This window comes from Rhinolophus sinicus, chromosome 14, assembly GCF_057876585.1.
Source record: "Rhinolophus sinicus isolate RSI-liver-muscle chromosome 14, RSI-T2T, whole genome shotgun sequence".
Classification (NCBI taxonomy): Eukaryota; Metazoa; Chordata; class Mammalia; order Chiroptera; family Rhinolophidae; genus Rhinolophus; species Rhinolophus sinicus.
This window is the reverse complement of record NC_142514.1, coordinates 28,489,157-28,505,261: the sequence shown is the minus strand read 5'-3', so window position 1 is coordinate 28,505,261 and position 16,105 is coordinate 28,489,157. Positions and strand designations below refer to the sequence as shown.

General features: G+C 55.9%; 1 protein-coding gene across 4 annotated transcripts in view; it reads right to left on the bottom strand.

Moving 5' to 3' along the window:
• Positions 1-16,105, bottom strand: part of KCNQ4 (potassium voltage-gated channel subfamily Q member 4) — a 54,294-nt gene that overhangs the window by 7,860 nt on the left and 30,329 nt on the right. For 2 of the 4 annotated variants that reach the window (XM_074334501.2, XM_074334505.2), the window contains exons 2-10: positions 15,960-16,050; positions 15,321-15,447; positions 14,916-15,091; positions 14,167-14,292; positions 13,683-13,793; positions 13,420-13,515; positions 10,480-10,568; positions 8,565-8,726; positions 1,536-1,756 (exon numbers count right to left, since the gene is read on the bottom strand). In XM_074334501.2, the coding sequence (XP_074190602.1) occupies positions 1,536-1,756; positions 8,565-8,726; positions 10,480-10,568; positions 13,420-13,515; positions 13,683-13,793; positions 14,167-14,292; positions 14,916-15,091; positions 15,321-15,447; positions 15,960-16,050 (1,199 nt within the window). Of the gene's footprint in view, positions 1-1,535; positions 1,757-6,107; positions 6,165-8,158; positions 8,204-8,564; positions 8,727-10,479; positions 10,569-13,419; positions 13,516-13,682; positions 13,794-14,166; positions 14,293-14,915; positions 15,092-15,320; positions 15,448-15,959; positions 16,051-16,105 lie in introns of all 4 variants that reach the window. The other 2 variants (XM_074334504.2, XM_074334503.2) reach the window with 2 other exon arrangements.

The following is a 16,105-nucleotide window of genomic DNA, read 5'->3' as shown; positions in this document are numbered from 1 at the left end:
TGTCCAGTCAGGGTAAACATCTGCCCGCTGGCCAGGTGCTTGGGAGCTGCTTTGGGGCACATCTGGTCTGGCCGGGGGCAAATTGCACAGAGCCCTGGAAGAAGCCCCACGGGTCCCACCACTCAGGACAGTGAGTCGCAGAGAAAAGGAGCACATAATTACACCCACAGTCTTATCCTTCAGCCAAGAGGGAAGGGAGCTCAAGGAGATGGCTCCCGTGCCCAGCTCTGCTGCTGGGGAAGGCCCCTAAATCAAGTCATTCTCCCTTCGGATAAGAGAAATGGCTTCTCTAAGGCTGGCGCCCTACACTGCACAGAGGTGATGCTGTCCTGGCCCCACAGGGGCAGGAGGTAGTGGGAGACCAGGCAGCTTCTTGGGCACGGAAGGGGCCCCAGGCCCCAGGCACCAGCCATGGCCCGGCTAGGGGGTCAGCACCTCCCAAAGACTGGTTTGTGGGGTTCTATACCTTTCTAGGAAAGGGCTCTCCGAGTTGTCAGCCAGCCGTATCTTGGAGACTGTCACAGCACAGACAAAGGCAGCATAGCTGGGTCCCCCCGCCCAAAGGGGCTTCTTGTCCCAATCCTCCATCCTGTGCACCCACCCCTCCTTTTCCCACCCAGCATATCTAAAGCATGTCAACGCTGGGAGAACTTTTCCAGTGGCCTTGGTCCAACCCTCTCGCCCTCTCGCTTTCCAGGAGAGGACACTGAGGTACAGAAAGGGACAGTATCTTGCCTAAGTCACAGTGCAAGTCCGAAGCAGAGCTACAACTAAAAAGGTGACCTCTCTAACTGGTTAAAAAGGGACCCCCTCCAGGTTCACAGCATCATATCTGCAGGCTGGGCTGGGTGAGGGGGGTGTAGGGAGCGTGGGCTATGGGTTAGACAGACCTGGTTGAGGATAGCAGCTCTGCCACTGACTAGCTGAGAGATCTCAGTCTCCACATCTGTGAAATGGGGATAAAAACAGAACCTACTTCCCAGGGTGGTTAGGAGAAATAAACTCGATAATCCAGTGTAGGGCAGTACACAGTTGAGGCTCACGCTTGAGTATGGACTCCTGCTCCTTCCGAAGCACATTTGTAATGCAGCTAGCCTTGGTTGAGCACTTACTATATTCCAAAAACTCTTCTGTTCATCTTCTATGGATAATCTCTTTTAATCCTCACAATAATCTTATGAAGTGGATACTATTCTTGTCCCCATTGTACAGATGAGGAGAATGAGGCCCAGAGAAACATGCCAAGACAAATGGTAAAGCCAGAATTTAAACCTAGACAGCCTGGCTCCAAAGCCTGTGCCCTTAACCACTATCAAATGCCACCCTCTGCATGCTCATTTGATTCTTAAACAGTCTGGAGCCTAGCAAATCAGGTATCATGATGCCCGTTTTACAGACCAGAAGATGGGTACCCCAAAATGGTCAATCAGTTGCAGAGTCAGGACTAGAGCCAAGTCTTTCTACCCCCAGCCTGGACTCTATTCCCACCCTCCCACCCTCAGTAGGTCCTGGGCCCCAGACCCCTAGGGGCTCACCCTCGGCAGAGGCTCGGGGTTTGAGTCTCAGAGAAGCCCGGAAGCGAGTGCGGTCATTGAAGCTCCAGCTCTTCTGCACCTTGGTGGGGCTGGTGGCCTCACACACCTGCTCGCTGCTCGGGGAGGTGGCCACTGACGGTGGTGCCAGGTGCTGCTTGGAGGGGCCCGTCCGCCGCTGGGAGCTGCCTATGCGGATTCGGTCTTTGATGCCCATCCGGCTGCTGGAAGTGCAGGTCGGGTGGGGGAGAGAGCCAAGTTAGCTGGCGGGGCTGGGCCTGATTGGGAACACAGCTGACTCAGGACTTGGGGGTGGCTATTGGTCTTGCTTCTCCACCAAGTGGAACTTCCTGGGATGGGTCAAGGGTGTGGTGAGGGGAGCCCTAACTTCTACAAGAAGCTGATTCAGGGTCAGTCTGAGCAGGTCCTCTCCCCAACCATACCTCCCACCCCTCGTTGCCCAGAAAGATAAGGGGTGCACAGGAGACAGATGTCAGAGTGGAAGGCGTGAGAGAAACCCAAGAAAGGAGTCAAAGACAGACAGGAGGACAGGGGAGCTGGGTTGGCCCAGGTGGATGGGTGGGGTGGAAGTGGTGACCATTCTGGGCACAGATAGGCTGCTGAGGGGTGGAGAAGTTCGCCTGGCCAAGTACACTGAGGTAAGCCCCATGTACACAGGGGCAGGCTCCGTGGAGTTGAGGGTGTATGTATGTGTTCGCAGGCATGCATGTGACTGTGGGTACACAGGTACTGGTGTGTGTACATATGTTGGCATGTGTGTGTACATGTGCCAATTTATGTTTTCCTCCTTCCCCCACTGCTGGAGCTATCTAATTCCACACTGGTCAGGTCGGGGCTTTAGAACCTGGTACGACTGCATAGGTAGCGCACTGGAAAATTCCAAAGGTCTCCATCACACAGACTTCAGTGTAAATGGTGCCCCTGGAAGTGTGCAGTCCACTGGCCTACTGAGTGGCCTTCTCCCTGTGGGGTTAGCTGCTGGGCCCACATGTCTGCTCAGGGAACGCCTGGTGCCCGCGCTCCCAGTGAAGGTCTATAACCTGTTCTGCAGTGGTTTCCCCTCCTGTACTCCGCCCACCTGGGCTGACATCCTGCCCGTGACCATGGATTCCTCCCCCAAAGCTCTCCACACCCCACGTCTGCCTACTGAACCTACACATGTAGGAGCAGGACCTACACATCTGTGCTCATGTGAGTACACAAGCGCATGTCTGCGCGAGCTGACATTGCCCTCCCCACACCCCAGCTCCCCACCACATCCCCCAAACCTCGGAGGAAGACAGGTGGGGGGAAGCCTCAGGTTCCCCAGGATAGGCCCTGGTTAACCAGTACCTGGTAGAGTAACTCTGTGTCCAAGAGGTTCAAGGACCATGTTATCGCTGTCGGTGTAGGACCTATGCAAACGTCCCCCATCCCACGCCCTGTGGGTGTCACTGCTGCCTGCCTGCTGTGGCTTGCCACTGGTACGGACCCCTAAAGACAGGTTCTGGCCCGTTCCATCCCAAATGTCTGGGGCCCTGACTCAGCAGAGCACGAGCCAGTGTCAGAGGAAGCCTGAGGTAGGGCAGGAACTGGGGGAGAAGAATGTGTCACATACTCTCAGGGACTTTCGTATCAAGGGTGGAGCAGAGGTCAGATTCTGGTTTCAGGGGTGGGTGGTAGCCGGGGTCCCCCATGTCCAAGGCATGGGGTACAGGGAAGGTATAGAGCCAAGGTACTGAGGTAAGGGAGATCTTGAAACCAGGGGCACCTTCGGAAAGGCAGCCAGGATGGAGGGCCATCCTCAAAGGCAGGGGCCTCTGCCCAGAGGGGAGAAGTTATAGGTCAAGGGTTGGGGCCTCGAAATCAGAAGGGAAGGACGGGGTGGCCCCTGCAATCTAGCATGCTGTTTGCTGGCCCAGTATCCCCTCAACACATCCCAAAGATTCCAACCAAAGTTTGAGGTTGGCTCTCCCAAACTTTCTTAGCAGAGCCACTCCTTCGAGCTCTCCTCATGCTAGCAAGCACCCCACACCCGCCCGGCCGTGCAACCCCTCCTCTGTCCTCCACTCCTCCAAGGGGGAGAGGAAGAGAGGGAGGTGGAGAAGGCCCTGGCACTCAGCCAAGAGGCCAGAACTCCGGATCTCTGCACCCAGCACATCACTCCAGTGGTATTCTGGGGGTAGGGGGTAACCTCCCTGTCACAAGAAGTGTGCAAGCAAGACTGAGCTTGCACTCAGCAGGATTTATGGAGGAAAGGGTCTGGGGGCTTGTACTAGAGGCCTTGAAAGGTCCCTTTCCAGCTCTGATTCTGTGATGGTTGAGGGAGCTTCCAGTCTGGGTTGTGGGGGTTCTGTAACTTTCCAGCCAGCCAGAGGCCTGGGCTCCTCTCTAATGTAAGTAGGCACTGTTTTCCCAGGGGTGGCCCTGAATTCCAGCGACTTGGGCAGGACCCAGAAAATGGCTCACATCAGCCTCTTTGGAGCCTAAAAGCTCAAAGAAAATGGAAAGAAACCTGGCACAGGTTGGACATCGAAAAAGCGCCCTCCCTCCCCAGGCTCCTTCAAACACGCAAGGTCCTATCTGACTGCCTCAGTTCCTCAGCCATTTTGTGTGGTTCCATATTTTCCATCCCTATTTTATAGATGTGGAGGGAGGTGAAATGACTTGCCCAAGGTCACAGAGCTCCTGTGGAAGGAGTCAAGATTAGAACAGAAATCAGGACAGGGTCTAGGGCAGTGGTTCTCAACTGGGGGTGATTTTGTTCACTGGGGGACATTTGGAAATGTCTGGAGACAATTTTTGTTGTCACACTGGGACGTGCTCCTGGCACCTAGTGGGTAGAGACCAGGGATGCTGTTAAATATCCTACAATGCATGTGACAACTCCCAACATCAAGGAATTATCAAATCCAAAATGTCAATGGTGCTGAGGTAAAGAAACTGATCGAAGGGTTCTGTTGGTGCCTGGGAGATGGATGAGGGGTGCTTGACTGGGGCTGTCCTGTGGGGGAGGGCAAACTGGGCACGGACTGCCCTCTGATTACCCTGTTGGACCCAAGCCCTGTACTCACTTCCACAGGGAATTTCTTTAAGGACTCACCATCTGCCTGCCAAAGGTCAAGCTCACGGGGGGAAGAGAGGCAGCCTACGTCTTCTGATGCTGCATACAGCCCTCTCTTTAGGACTGTGGAAACAGCCTCATGGCTGGCCCCTCTGACTTGGTCTTGCCCTTCCTGCCCACCATGCCCCCACAGCCAAAGTCATCTTGTAAAGGGGCAGATCTGACCCAGAGACTCCTCAGCTTAACCCTTCAGTGTATTCCCGTTTCCTACAGCCAAGGTTTCCAAGCTCATTTTTAAAATAAGAAAGCTCTTAACTGCTCAATATGCCAAATCAAATGCGGCTAACATTTATATAGTACTTTGTATGAGTCAGGCACAGTTTGAAAGGAAGCAGATCCTATTATCATCCACATTTTACGTTGAGGAAACTGAGGCACAGAGCACTGGTGCCCAAGGACCCCTAGCTAGTGAGTGGTGGCCAGGTCTGGACCCAGAACCCACACTTCTAAGAAACACTGTCTCTGGGTGTTTCACACAGAGCACAGCCAGGATCTCGGTCACTCATCTTCTACTCCTGGGACAAGCCTCCAGAGGTACTTTTGGGAAACCCAGGACTCCATGGGCCCAAGCTGCCGGGCAGTGACAGCAGGATGAAGCTCACACGGGGCTTCTGGGTTCTTCATGAAACAGCTCTGCTCCCAACCTCAGCTCCTGACCTCCCACTCTCAGGTCTGAGCACGATGGGCTGCCCGGTCCTTTGCCACAGCTGTGCTCTCTCTCACCTCTTCACCTTGCCACTTCCTGGGCCTAGAATGGCCCTCCTTCGCGCCCACTCCTTTTTGGGCCTCCTGGGGGGGAGGAGGGGAGGAAATGTCTGACCCTGTCTCCATAGCTCCTCTGCTTCCTCCTTTTGTTGCACTCATCATACTGAATAGCAATCACTCTTTGCAATTCTCCAGGTACCATATTTTATTCATCACTGTGTCCCTAGTGCTGGGCCTGGCACAGGACAGGTAAATACGAATGCAGTGGTGATGCAGCTAAAAGAGCTGGGCTCTGGAGTTAGGGAGGGAGGTGCCAATCCCAGTTCCTTCAGGCATCTGCTAGGTCCCTAGGTGGGCAGTGGGGAAGCTAAACTCAAGGCCCAGCAAAAGCCAGAGTGGGAGGGACCCTCAGAGAGCCTCTAGTTCAATCTGCCCATTCCACAGATGGGAAACTGAGGTCCAGAGAAGAGAAGCAATTTGGCCAAGATCACACAAGGAGTCAGCAGCAGAGCCAGAACTCATCCCAAGGCTTCTATAAGTTCCCTCCTTGCAGACTGGGCACCAAGCCCATGCCCCCAGACTTGGCAGAGGCGTCCCCTGGAAGGCAAGGGGCTTGTCAGGGCCCCAAGCAGATGGCAGGCGGCAGGCACATGCACCTTGTCCTTGGCGCATCCTGTCCCCTCTCCAGCCCCTGAACTGGCTTGGGCGAGGAGGAATGGGGACAGGAGGAGCAGGCGAGGGGGTACCTCGGTCTCCAGCTGGCGTGGATCCGAAAGAAACTCCGTTTATTACTAAACATCTGGCTGGAAAGTTGAGAACAAGACACAAACAGAGGTTAGTGGGAAAAAAGACAGGTGGACAGAGCATGGGGAGTTGCCAAAATGGGGCCGGCCTCCTGTTGTTGGTGGGAGAGAAGTCCCCCCACACAAATCATCCACCAGCCACATTCTTAGATTGCAAAGGTTCTCAGGCTTTGCATGAGGATCTCCTGGGGAGCAAGTGAAATATGCAGGATTCTGTGCCTCTTCTCCAGAGATTCTCCTCCTGAGGGCTTGGGGAGAAGTCCAGCTATCAGCATTCTTCAACAAACACCCCACAGGATGCTGATACAAGAGATCAGTGGACCATGCTTTGAGAAATACTGCTTTAGTGTCTCATGGCAAAACCCCAAAGACAGGCGGCGCTGACCTGACAATGCCATTCCCCAGGAAGTCCTGCTCCTGGAGTCCTGGACACGTGCTCAGCCTGGGTCCATCCACAAGCACCAGTGAGGGGGTGACAACTAGCTGTGTGTGTGTATGTGTGTCAGGTCCCATCTGGGAGACCCACCCCATAAGGCCCAGATAGCCAAGATTAAGGATATGGCCATTTGTCCTGAGCCTGGCGCCTGATCTCCCAGAAGTCACAGCTCAGCCCCCTGGGATCCCTCAGTAGAAGGAACACTCCACTACCATGACCACAAGCCCCAGCCATACAGACACTTCAGAACAGACAAGACATAAGGTTGGGAGTTAGTAATGGCCAAGCACTCAGCAGTAATCTGTTCCTAGGCCTTCGGGGGCCCAGAGACCCCGAGCTGCTGTGCAGGGCGGTACAGATGCTGAGCTCCAGGCTAAGCTCCATCCCCAGATCCTTCCTATGCAGGCGAGGTGGGACCAGAGTGAACTGGCAGCTACAGAGCACCCTGGATCAGCCAGACAGCGTTGCACAAACACCAAAACCTTTGCGTTTCTACTTGGAGGCCTAGGTTGGATGGGGATGGGGATGGCAGTGACAGCCTTCAGGCAGTGACAGAAAATCTGAGTGGGGTTGCACCATGAATGCTCTTCCAGGGAGCTCCCGGCCTGGCCTGGGCAGTCTTGTTTCCCCTCCCTCCAGCCCCCTGGAGGGCTCCGCCTCTCAACTTCCTGTTCAGCACCCTCGGCCAGAGAACAGGAAAGGAATGCTGTTACCCGGGACCCCTGCATCAAAACCACCTCCTCCGCTTTCCCCAGGCTTTTCAGCCCAGAAACCCAGAGAACCAAGAGCTCCTGATCAGCTTAGACATCGCTGGTTTTCTGCCCAGGACCCAGAGGCTGGGAGTGACTTGATGACTTTCTCAGGGACACCCAGCATCAGGTGGCAGAGGCAAGATTCGCCGCACCTCCTCCTCCTGACCTCTGAGCGGCTCACCTCGTCTCCCCTCCCCGGGGCTCAGCATCACACCTGAGGCTCAAGGCCCAGATGTCCGACAGGCTGATGCAGGGATGATGTGTGAAGATGAGACAAAACAAAGAGATGGGTAGGGGACAGGGGAGAAATGAGGGGAGATTGAATCCTTCACCTCAAAGCTACACACCTCCATGGCAGCAGCCACTTTCCTATACTGTGAGTTATAGAGCATCCCTTATCCAAATAGGCCTGAAATTCCACTATTATGAACACTGATGTGGGGGTAAGCATTGTTCTTTCTTTGTTCTTTTTTCAAGACGCAAAATCTCCAGGAGAGTCAGGTCAAGGGGAAAAAGACTGTTGGGAGCAGCAAAATGTCCCTCAGTACGGAAGAAAGGCATTGTGGGAGAATCCCAGGAGGATCGTCTGGGATTAGCAAAGCTGTGGACAAGGGTTACACAAGACAAGAGCATTAGTCATTGGTTGAGTTTACGTAGGTCCTACAGCGGGTCTTAGCCACAGAGCTCTCTTTCCAGCTGGCTTCTCGTTCCCAAGAGGCAAGTCAGTGTCAAGCCCCTTCTTCTAAGAGAACATGCTGGGGGAGGGGGTCCCTGCCCTCACACCCCAGGATGGTGCCCACGATTACCTGAGCCGTAAGCACCTGTGGCCAGCGGCCTCCTCCTCTCTCCAGCTTCCCGGGAGGGAATGGGGGTGCAGGGACGGAAGAGTGAGGGGTATGTGGAAACAGAGAAAGAAAGAGGACAACGGAATGAATGGAGGAGGTGACAGGACAGGATGGTATGGACGGATCTCCCACTCTCCCAGGTGACAAAAAGGTTACTTCAGCCTGGCCTCTCCAGAGAGGTTCTCAGTCTGTACCTGTCAGGCTGTCTGACGACAACTGACCAAGCCTCATGACAAGGCCTGGGAGTCCCCAGAACAGGCCCAGACACCCATGTAGTGGCTGGAGGCAGGTCTGAGAGAGGATGAGACAGAAAATGGAAAAGAAGGAGGAAAAGCAAGAGGAGGTGGCGGCCCCAAAGGGCCCCTACCTTTCCCCAGGGCAGAAGAAGGCGCTGCCCGGCCGGTGGCAGGTGGCAACGGGCGGGTAACGGGAGGGCGCTCCGTCAGGTACCGGCGCCCGTCGCACCTCCAGGGGCCGTAGGCCCCCATTGCGGGCCCGTTGCACGTGCTCAAACAAGAGGGCCAGCTCTCTGCAGGAGAGGGCTCCATCAGCAGCAGGCAGGGCCGTGGCACCACCCCCTCACTTGGTAGGCACCGAGCTCCTGAGCTCAGGTCCTGCCAGGCCCTGCCTCTCTAGAGGTGCTCAGCAAATACCCCAGGCCAGAGCAGGCAGGGGTGCAAGCTGGGAGAGACTAGCATTTCCTCCCTCCCTTTCTACACTCAGTTCCTGGGAAATCCTCAGGGATGCCAAGTATGGTTGTGCAAGCTAAGCACAACTCCAGGGCACCATCGCAAGGGGGCAAATGGGAGCTCAAATCCAGCTTACTCTGCCCATCAAGCTGAGTGCCTGTATATAGAGGTGTGCCTGACTGTCCAGAGGCCAGCGGCAGCCCTAAAATCCTTACCCTCCAGATCTCACTCTGGATTATAGGGCACAAACTCAGGCTGAGGAGGGAGATTTAATAGGGTGGCTAGCCCAGCTTCCTTTCCCTGCAGCTCTGGGTTCTTAGAAACTAGATTGGGGGCTCAGCTTCTTCCTAATTCTCCAGGCTACTTACTGTTTACATAACCCAAGGAGGATATCTCCCTTTTCTGCCTTCCTATTGTACAGATGAGGAAACTGAGGTCCAAGGAGCAAGAGGCCCAGTGGACCCAGAATCTCCAAACCAAGTTCTGTCTCTCTTAGCAAAGAACCCAAGGCTACCCCACCCCCAAATCTTCCCTCCCCCTCATACCCATCATATTTCTAACAAACCAGCCCTTGCCCCACACCCCAAGGCCTGGCTTTGAGTCATTTTAAGGCTCCTCCTGGGAAGGGTGGCTTCTCTAATCCAATCACCCTCCCTTGTCTCTGAGGTGGGAGCTTGTCTCTGCCAGGTGGAGAGATGGGGGGGAACCAGTGTGATTCTGGGAGCCCCCTTTCCTAGCCCCTTCTCGCCTGCTCCTCCCCTGGGAAGCCCCTGAGGCAGGGAGGGGGGCAGCCAGGTGTAGGAATGAGTGGGATCACGCAACAGCTGCTCTTGGAGAACTAATGAGGCAAAAAAAGGCACCGCAGAAGTGCTGAGCACAGCAGCCTGGCCCACCTTGACGCTCACTTGATGCCCGCCTGCCCACGGGACTGAGCTGTGCTCCATGGTCTTCATTCCTACCTGAGGGCCTGGCCAGACACCTGGCCACGTGAACCTTGATGAGACTATTCATAATCCTGTGTGGAGCCACCCCTGTGCAGGCTTACCCTGGCCTGGGCCACAGGGGCGAACCCACTTCTGGGTCCTAAGGCCACTGCCTAGCACAGTGAAAACAGGCACATATTCATGCGCAGGGGGGCTGTGTGGGCCCTTGCACCACCCAACTTTGGTACACCTGTTCTTGCCCATCCCACACTTTCTCCCCCCAGCTGCAACACAGCAGGCTGGCAAGGGCTAACGCTGCCCTCAACTCAGACTGAGGGGAAACGAGCTGGCTATGCCACTACGCTGAGTGGCATCAACTCTGGGTGAGCATAGGACTGCCAGAACCATAGGACACAGGCTCAGTGAGAGGGGCAGCGTCCACCCAACGCCTTGTGTGTCCAGTGTCGCTGCCTTTCCTGGATGTAGAGAGTGGGACAGAGGACATTCCAGGCTCTGAGTTAGTAGAATCTGCAGAACCAGCCTCGGATACTTCCTTGGGAGCCATCATCTTTCCCACCCTCCAGGGCTGAGTCCCAGCCACTCGTCCTTAAGGGGCCTTACCGTCAGCCTTCCCTCCCTCCCCACCCCCTCCCCCTGCAGCTGGGCCTACCTGAAGGACGGGAGGATACTGTCGTAGTAGTACCAGGTGGCTGTCAGGTAGGCCCGGCTTGTGTCAGTAGAGTACAGGCGCCATGCAGCCTGGTGGTACGGGGGAAAGCAAAAGGGGGAGACAGGCATCAGAGAGGCCTCTCAGTCCCCCACCCTCTGCCCCTGAGAGAACCCAGGCATTGGGCCAGCTGAAGGGTACGCAGAGCCAGACGCCAATTCCAATTCCAATTCCAAAGCCAGCAGAAGGACTAGCCAAAGAATTGGCAGCCTAGAGAGAAATTACTTCCGTAAGGTGATGAGCAGATCAGCCTCAGAGCCAGGGGTCTTAGAGTGCAGGAGTTAAGAACTGGGGTTTTGTCGTCAGGCAGATAGAGGTTTCCAGTCCCAGCTGTGCCCCTTACAAGTAGGGGCAAATTTAGTAAAGCTGCAGGGCCTCAGTTACCTCATCTGCAAAATGGATGTAATACTACTTACCTAACTGGGTAGTGTGAGGATTAAATGGGCGAATGGATGTGAAATGCCAAATGTAGTGCTTGGCATATAGTTGGCACTTAATGCCAAGTTCCCCTGTTAAACCCTCCTGTAATCTCCCTTATCAGAGCTGACAGATAATTCACTGTGTATTTGATTAATGTATTTTTCTCCTTCTAGACTGTAAGCTGTGTCTTGGTCACCAGTGTATCCTCTAGCACATGGTAGGTGTTCTGCAAGTGTTTGGGGGAATGAATGCTGAGTGAGTCATTACTACTAATAAGCCACCCCATCTTTCCCAGCTGCCTGTCACTGCCCATGGGGTGCAGGAGTAGAGAGCATCACCTACCATCCCCTCAGCATCCATGGACCTGCAGGGTTTCCTCAGCTGTAGGAGGGATGAGGGTCAGACGAGAGGAAGGAATGTCTCCCTCCCTCCAGGAAAGAAGAGCCAGGGAGTACTGTGAGTGGGTGACCAGTGAGGGCAGGGAGGCTTGGAAGCTGCCAGGCGGGACAAAGCAGAACTGGCCCTGGATGCCCCCCTTCTTTGGGTGCCTCTTGTCCTTAAGGGACTGCCCACTGCTGACCTCACCAGCCAGGCACACTCCCAGGACAGGAATATTTTTACTTCCTGCTTGCCTAGGCCCCTGGCTTGGGCTGGGGAGCAGCTGCCAGACTGTCTCATTAATTATGGGCGCCACAATACCAGCTGTCTCTCGGCATGGACAGTGCCAGCCGCCTGCCCCTACAATGCCCCTCGGAAGGCCAGCTCCCAGGGGACAGTGACCATTGTGTCCCAGGGGATGCTGAGAAGGAAAGGCTGGCCTGGTGGCTGGAGATAGCAGGGATCGGGAACAGGGTTCCACCCTGGGGAGGAGAGATAAGGAGGGGAATCAGTCAGACTTGGGATGTGGGGGGCCAGTCAGAGTGTGGCATGCTGGGGAGCAGGCTGACATGGGCTGTGCCAGCATTCCCTGAACTGTGTCCCAAAGGGGTTCTCTCGTACACACCCTAGGCCAGGGAGAAGCCAAGGCTGAGTCACAAAGCCACACAAATCAGAGCCCTTGCCTCGGCCCATGCCCCATCAGAATGCCTGAGCACAGTGGGGAAAGTGGAGGCCACACACGCCTGGTTTCTACCCACCTGTCTGACTACTGCTTCTCTCGCTCCTTGGCCAGCTCAACTTTCACTGCCCAGCCACGAAAATTTGAGGTTCCTAAAAGTCCAGTTCTGGGCCATCTTCTCGTCTCTCTCTTTTCTTTCCCCTCTGGGTGAGCTCACCCAGAGCTTCATTACTGTGTACACGCAATGGCTCTGTACCTTCTCTGCCCAGCTCATTGCTCTCCTCTCAGCTACATACCTGTACACATCCAGTTCCAGCTCAGCATCGCCACTCAGGGGCTCCGAGGTCCTTCAGACTCCACATGCTCCAGCCAAACTCACATGCTTCAGTCCCCTAATCTGGTCCCACTCCAGTGAGCAGGGCCATCAATCATCAGGCTGGCAAGCCAGAAACCTGGAAGTCACCCCGCCACCTCCTTCTCCCTCACTCCTGATGTCACTGATCTCACTTCCTCAATATGCAGAATCTGCCCATTTCTTTCCATCTCACCTGTTACAACCCTAGTCCATATCACCCAGCACTCTGCCTCACGCAGTCTCTTATCTGGTCTCCCCCACACACTTGGGTCACCCTCCAATCCATTCACTACTTTTCAAAACACAAATCTGATCATATCACCCATTCCCCTGCCAGGGGTTCCATGTTGCTTTTAGGAAAAAGTTAAACTCTTCCCTATGGCCTCGAGGTCTGGGCCCAGCCCATCTCCCCACTATCCATTCCTCCTGCAGCTTTCTGTTCCAGCCCTGCTAGCTTCTTTCAAGTTAATCAAACACACCACGGCCTTTGCACATGCTGTTCCCTTACCCTGAATGCTTTCCCCTTCACCTCTTCACCTTGTTAATGCCTACCCATCATCCAGCTCTCAGCTCAAGTGTCATTTTCCCAAGGTAGTCTTCCCTGAAACCCCCTTCAAGGCCAGGTCCCTTGTTAAATGCCCTTCAAAGAACCATTTCTTTCTTTCAAGGCATTTATCTCAGTTTGTAGTCACAACATTCATTTGCGTGAGTGCTTGAGGAATGAATTAAGGTGTTGGGAGTGGAGCAGGTTTACTGATAGCTGCACAGTTAATGGGTATCTCTACCGGGGCCTAGGGCCTCTCATCCAGGCATGTAGAGCTGGGACTGGAGTGGGCAGATGGGGCTGCTCTAGCTAACCCTCAACTGGGCATTTGGTACAGGGAGGAGTTTCCGACAATCTGCGTCAGCATCCCAGCTCTCATCCCAGCATGTGACCCCAGAAAAATCACATCTCCTCGCTGAGCGTCAAAGTGGAGTCACAGTTGTGAAGCTGTACACGAGGGTCAGCACACAGTGTTGACACACCAGGGGCTTCCTGAGCATCTTGTACCTGGATAAGGTTGGCCGCTGGCATCCTCCGCTTCTCGAAGTGCTTCTGCCGGTGCTGCTCCTGCACCTTCAGGGCAAAGCCAGAGCCGAGGATGCCCTAGGGGGATAAGCATGGTTGGGGGAATGTGCTGGTGGGGACAACAAAAGGCAATCTCTGCCCATCTGAGGTGCCGCCCACCGCTAATGAAGGACAGGGGCTTAGCAGGCTCTGCCCCCAGGGCCCCTCTCCCCCAGGTGGGGCGACCCTAGGTGGAGGGGACTTACCGCAGGCAAGGCAAAGAAGGAGACGCCTAGTAAGGCGAAGCCGGCAGCCAGGACCCTGCCCAGCCACGTGTGAGGCGTCTTGTCACCATAGCCAATGGTCGTCAGTGTAATCTGGGGACACACACAGGTGACCCACAGGGCTGGTCACAGGGGCCTCCCAAAAGGAGCTTGGTGGGGGCACAGGCAGATAGAAGCCTGATCATGAGGGAAGGGGCCCCCGTGGTTGACCGCAAGAGGTTGGTCACAAGGACTTGTAAAGGGGACTGGTTAGGGGCACAGACAGTTACCCCGTCCTCGATGTTGGTCAGGGGGAAGGTATCACATGGGGGACTTGATGCAGGCGCAAGCAGGGCCACTGGGGCAAATATCGGCTGGTCATAGGGGTCCCAGCCCTAGCCAAGAGGCCCTCAGCCCAGAATCGGAGGTCACAACTGTCATGGACGGTCCTAGGGAGAAGGGGTGTCCTGCACAGACCCTCACGCACCGTTCCCCACCAGAGCGAGTCGGCGTAGGAGGAGAAGTCGGAGTTGGCATCCTTCTCGGCCAGATAGACCAGGAAGGAGGCAAAGATGAGCACCAGGAACCCGATGTACCAGGCGGTGATCAGCTCCTGCGGGGGCAGAAGCAGGTGAGACCATAGGGAAGGCTGCAGTGGAAGGGCATGAGGAGTGGGGACGCTGTGCCCACCCGGGGGAGGCGGGAAGGTGGAAGGCTCTCAGAATGGCCTAAGGGAGATGTTCTGGAAGGGGCTAAAAATACCCCACCTCTCGGAGTTCCCTGGCTGCGGCTCTGCCAACCTTTCTTTCTCAGCATCTCCCTTCAAGGAGACCCTGCCCCGCCTTCCCCACACGGCTAGGACCCCTCCAAACCGCAGGACACACCCCCGGCCCTGCCCTTAACCGTTCAGGTTTCAAACTCAGGCCTCCGCCCACAAGCCCCATTTTCAGGCTTTGATCTGGCCCCACATCTAGCCCTGACCCCATCCCCACCCTGAGACCCGCCCCAGCTCCCCACTTTGTTGTCCATTTAGACCCCAATCCAGAAGCTTCTGAGTGAGATCCTCAAGCCCTACCCCTCTGGCCTCGGCCCGGCCCAGCTTCTGCCCTCACCTTGTTCCGCCCCTTAACCCCCCGGCCCTGCCCCCTCCGGGTCTCCCTCCCAGGCTCCACGGCGGCCGGGCGCTCCGCACTCCGAGGCGGCCCGGGCACGCCCCCTCCCGCCCCGCCGTCTCACCTTGCTGTGCGCGTAGACCACCGAGCCCAGCAGCTTCCAGGTCCCGCCGCGGCGGTCCATGCGCACCATGCGCAGGATCTGCAGGAAGCGCATGCTGCGCAACGCAGACGTGGCAAAGATGTTGCCCTGCGTGCCCGCGGCGATGACGGCCACCGAGGCCACGAAGACGATGAAGTCTGCAGGGGCAGGGATGGCGAGGTCACGGCTAGCACCCGGGAACCAACCCACCCCACGTCAGGAACCCAAGGTCGGGAGTTCCTGGGATCGTGGTGCCGTGGTGAGGATTGGGAGGGTCCATTGAGTCTGTGTCAGCGGCCAGGGTCTGGGTCAGGGGTGAGGTCAGGGGGTCAACCCTGGGCTGGGGGTCAAGGGTCAGGCGAGGGGTGGGGCGGCAATCCTTCTTACCGATGACACAGAAGGGTTTTCTGGCAAAGCGGAAGCGGCCCTGCCATCCTCGGTAGCGGCAGCAACATCCAGCAGACCAGACACGGATGATGTACTCCAGGCCAAACACCACAATCATGACGAATTCCTGTGGGGCCAGGGGCCTGAGTTCTCTCCAATCTCTAGGACGGGGGCTCAGCTCACACAGCCCAGAAACAGCCCGGAGTCCCTGGTTACTCGGATTTCCTCAGACCACCTCCCCCCTTCCAGTCATCCCAGACTTTCTAACCCTGACTGGGTGACATAAAGGGTGGCTATCTGTTAGCTGTCCCCCTCCAAGATGCTTCTGTTTAGGGGGAAAGAATTCCAAAAACAAACATCTCGCTAGGGGTGGAATTAGCAGTTGGGATCCTAAGAAGGAGTGGGACCTACTCACCTCATCTATAGGCCCATCATAAGCCCTGGCATAGAAGCAGGAGGTCCCCCGACACCTGCTGTAAAGCAGGAGATAAAGCCCAGAGAGGGATGGCCACTAGCTCAGGAACACAGCACAGCAAGCCACTCTCTGAGCCATGGTATGAGAAGTCTCTCTCCACCCTCACTACGAACCCAGAGATGCTACTTCAACAGCCTCCCTCAGGCAGGGACCCCGGCACTCACTAAGATGAGGAGACACTCGTTGGCAAGTTCCTGGTGCTCCTGGATAGTGGACAGCACGGACAGCACCAGGCAGCTGAACACCAGCAAAAATCTGCAATTGCAACATGAAGGGGAGGGGTTAGACTGCTAGATGGATAACACAACGG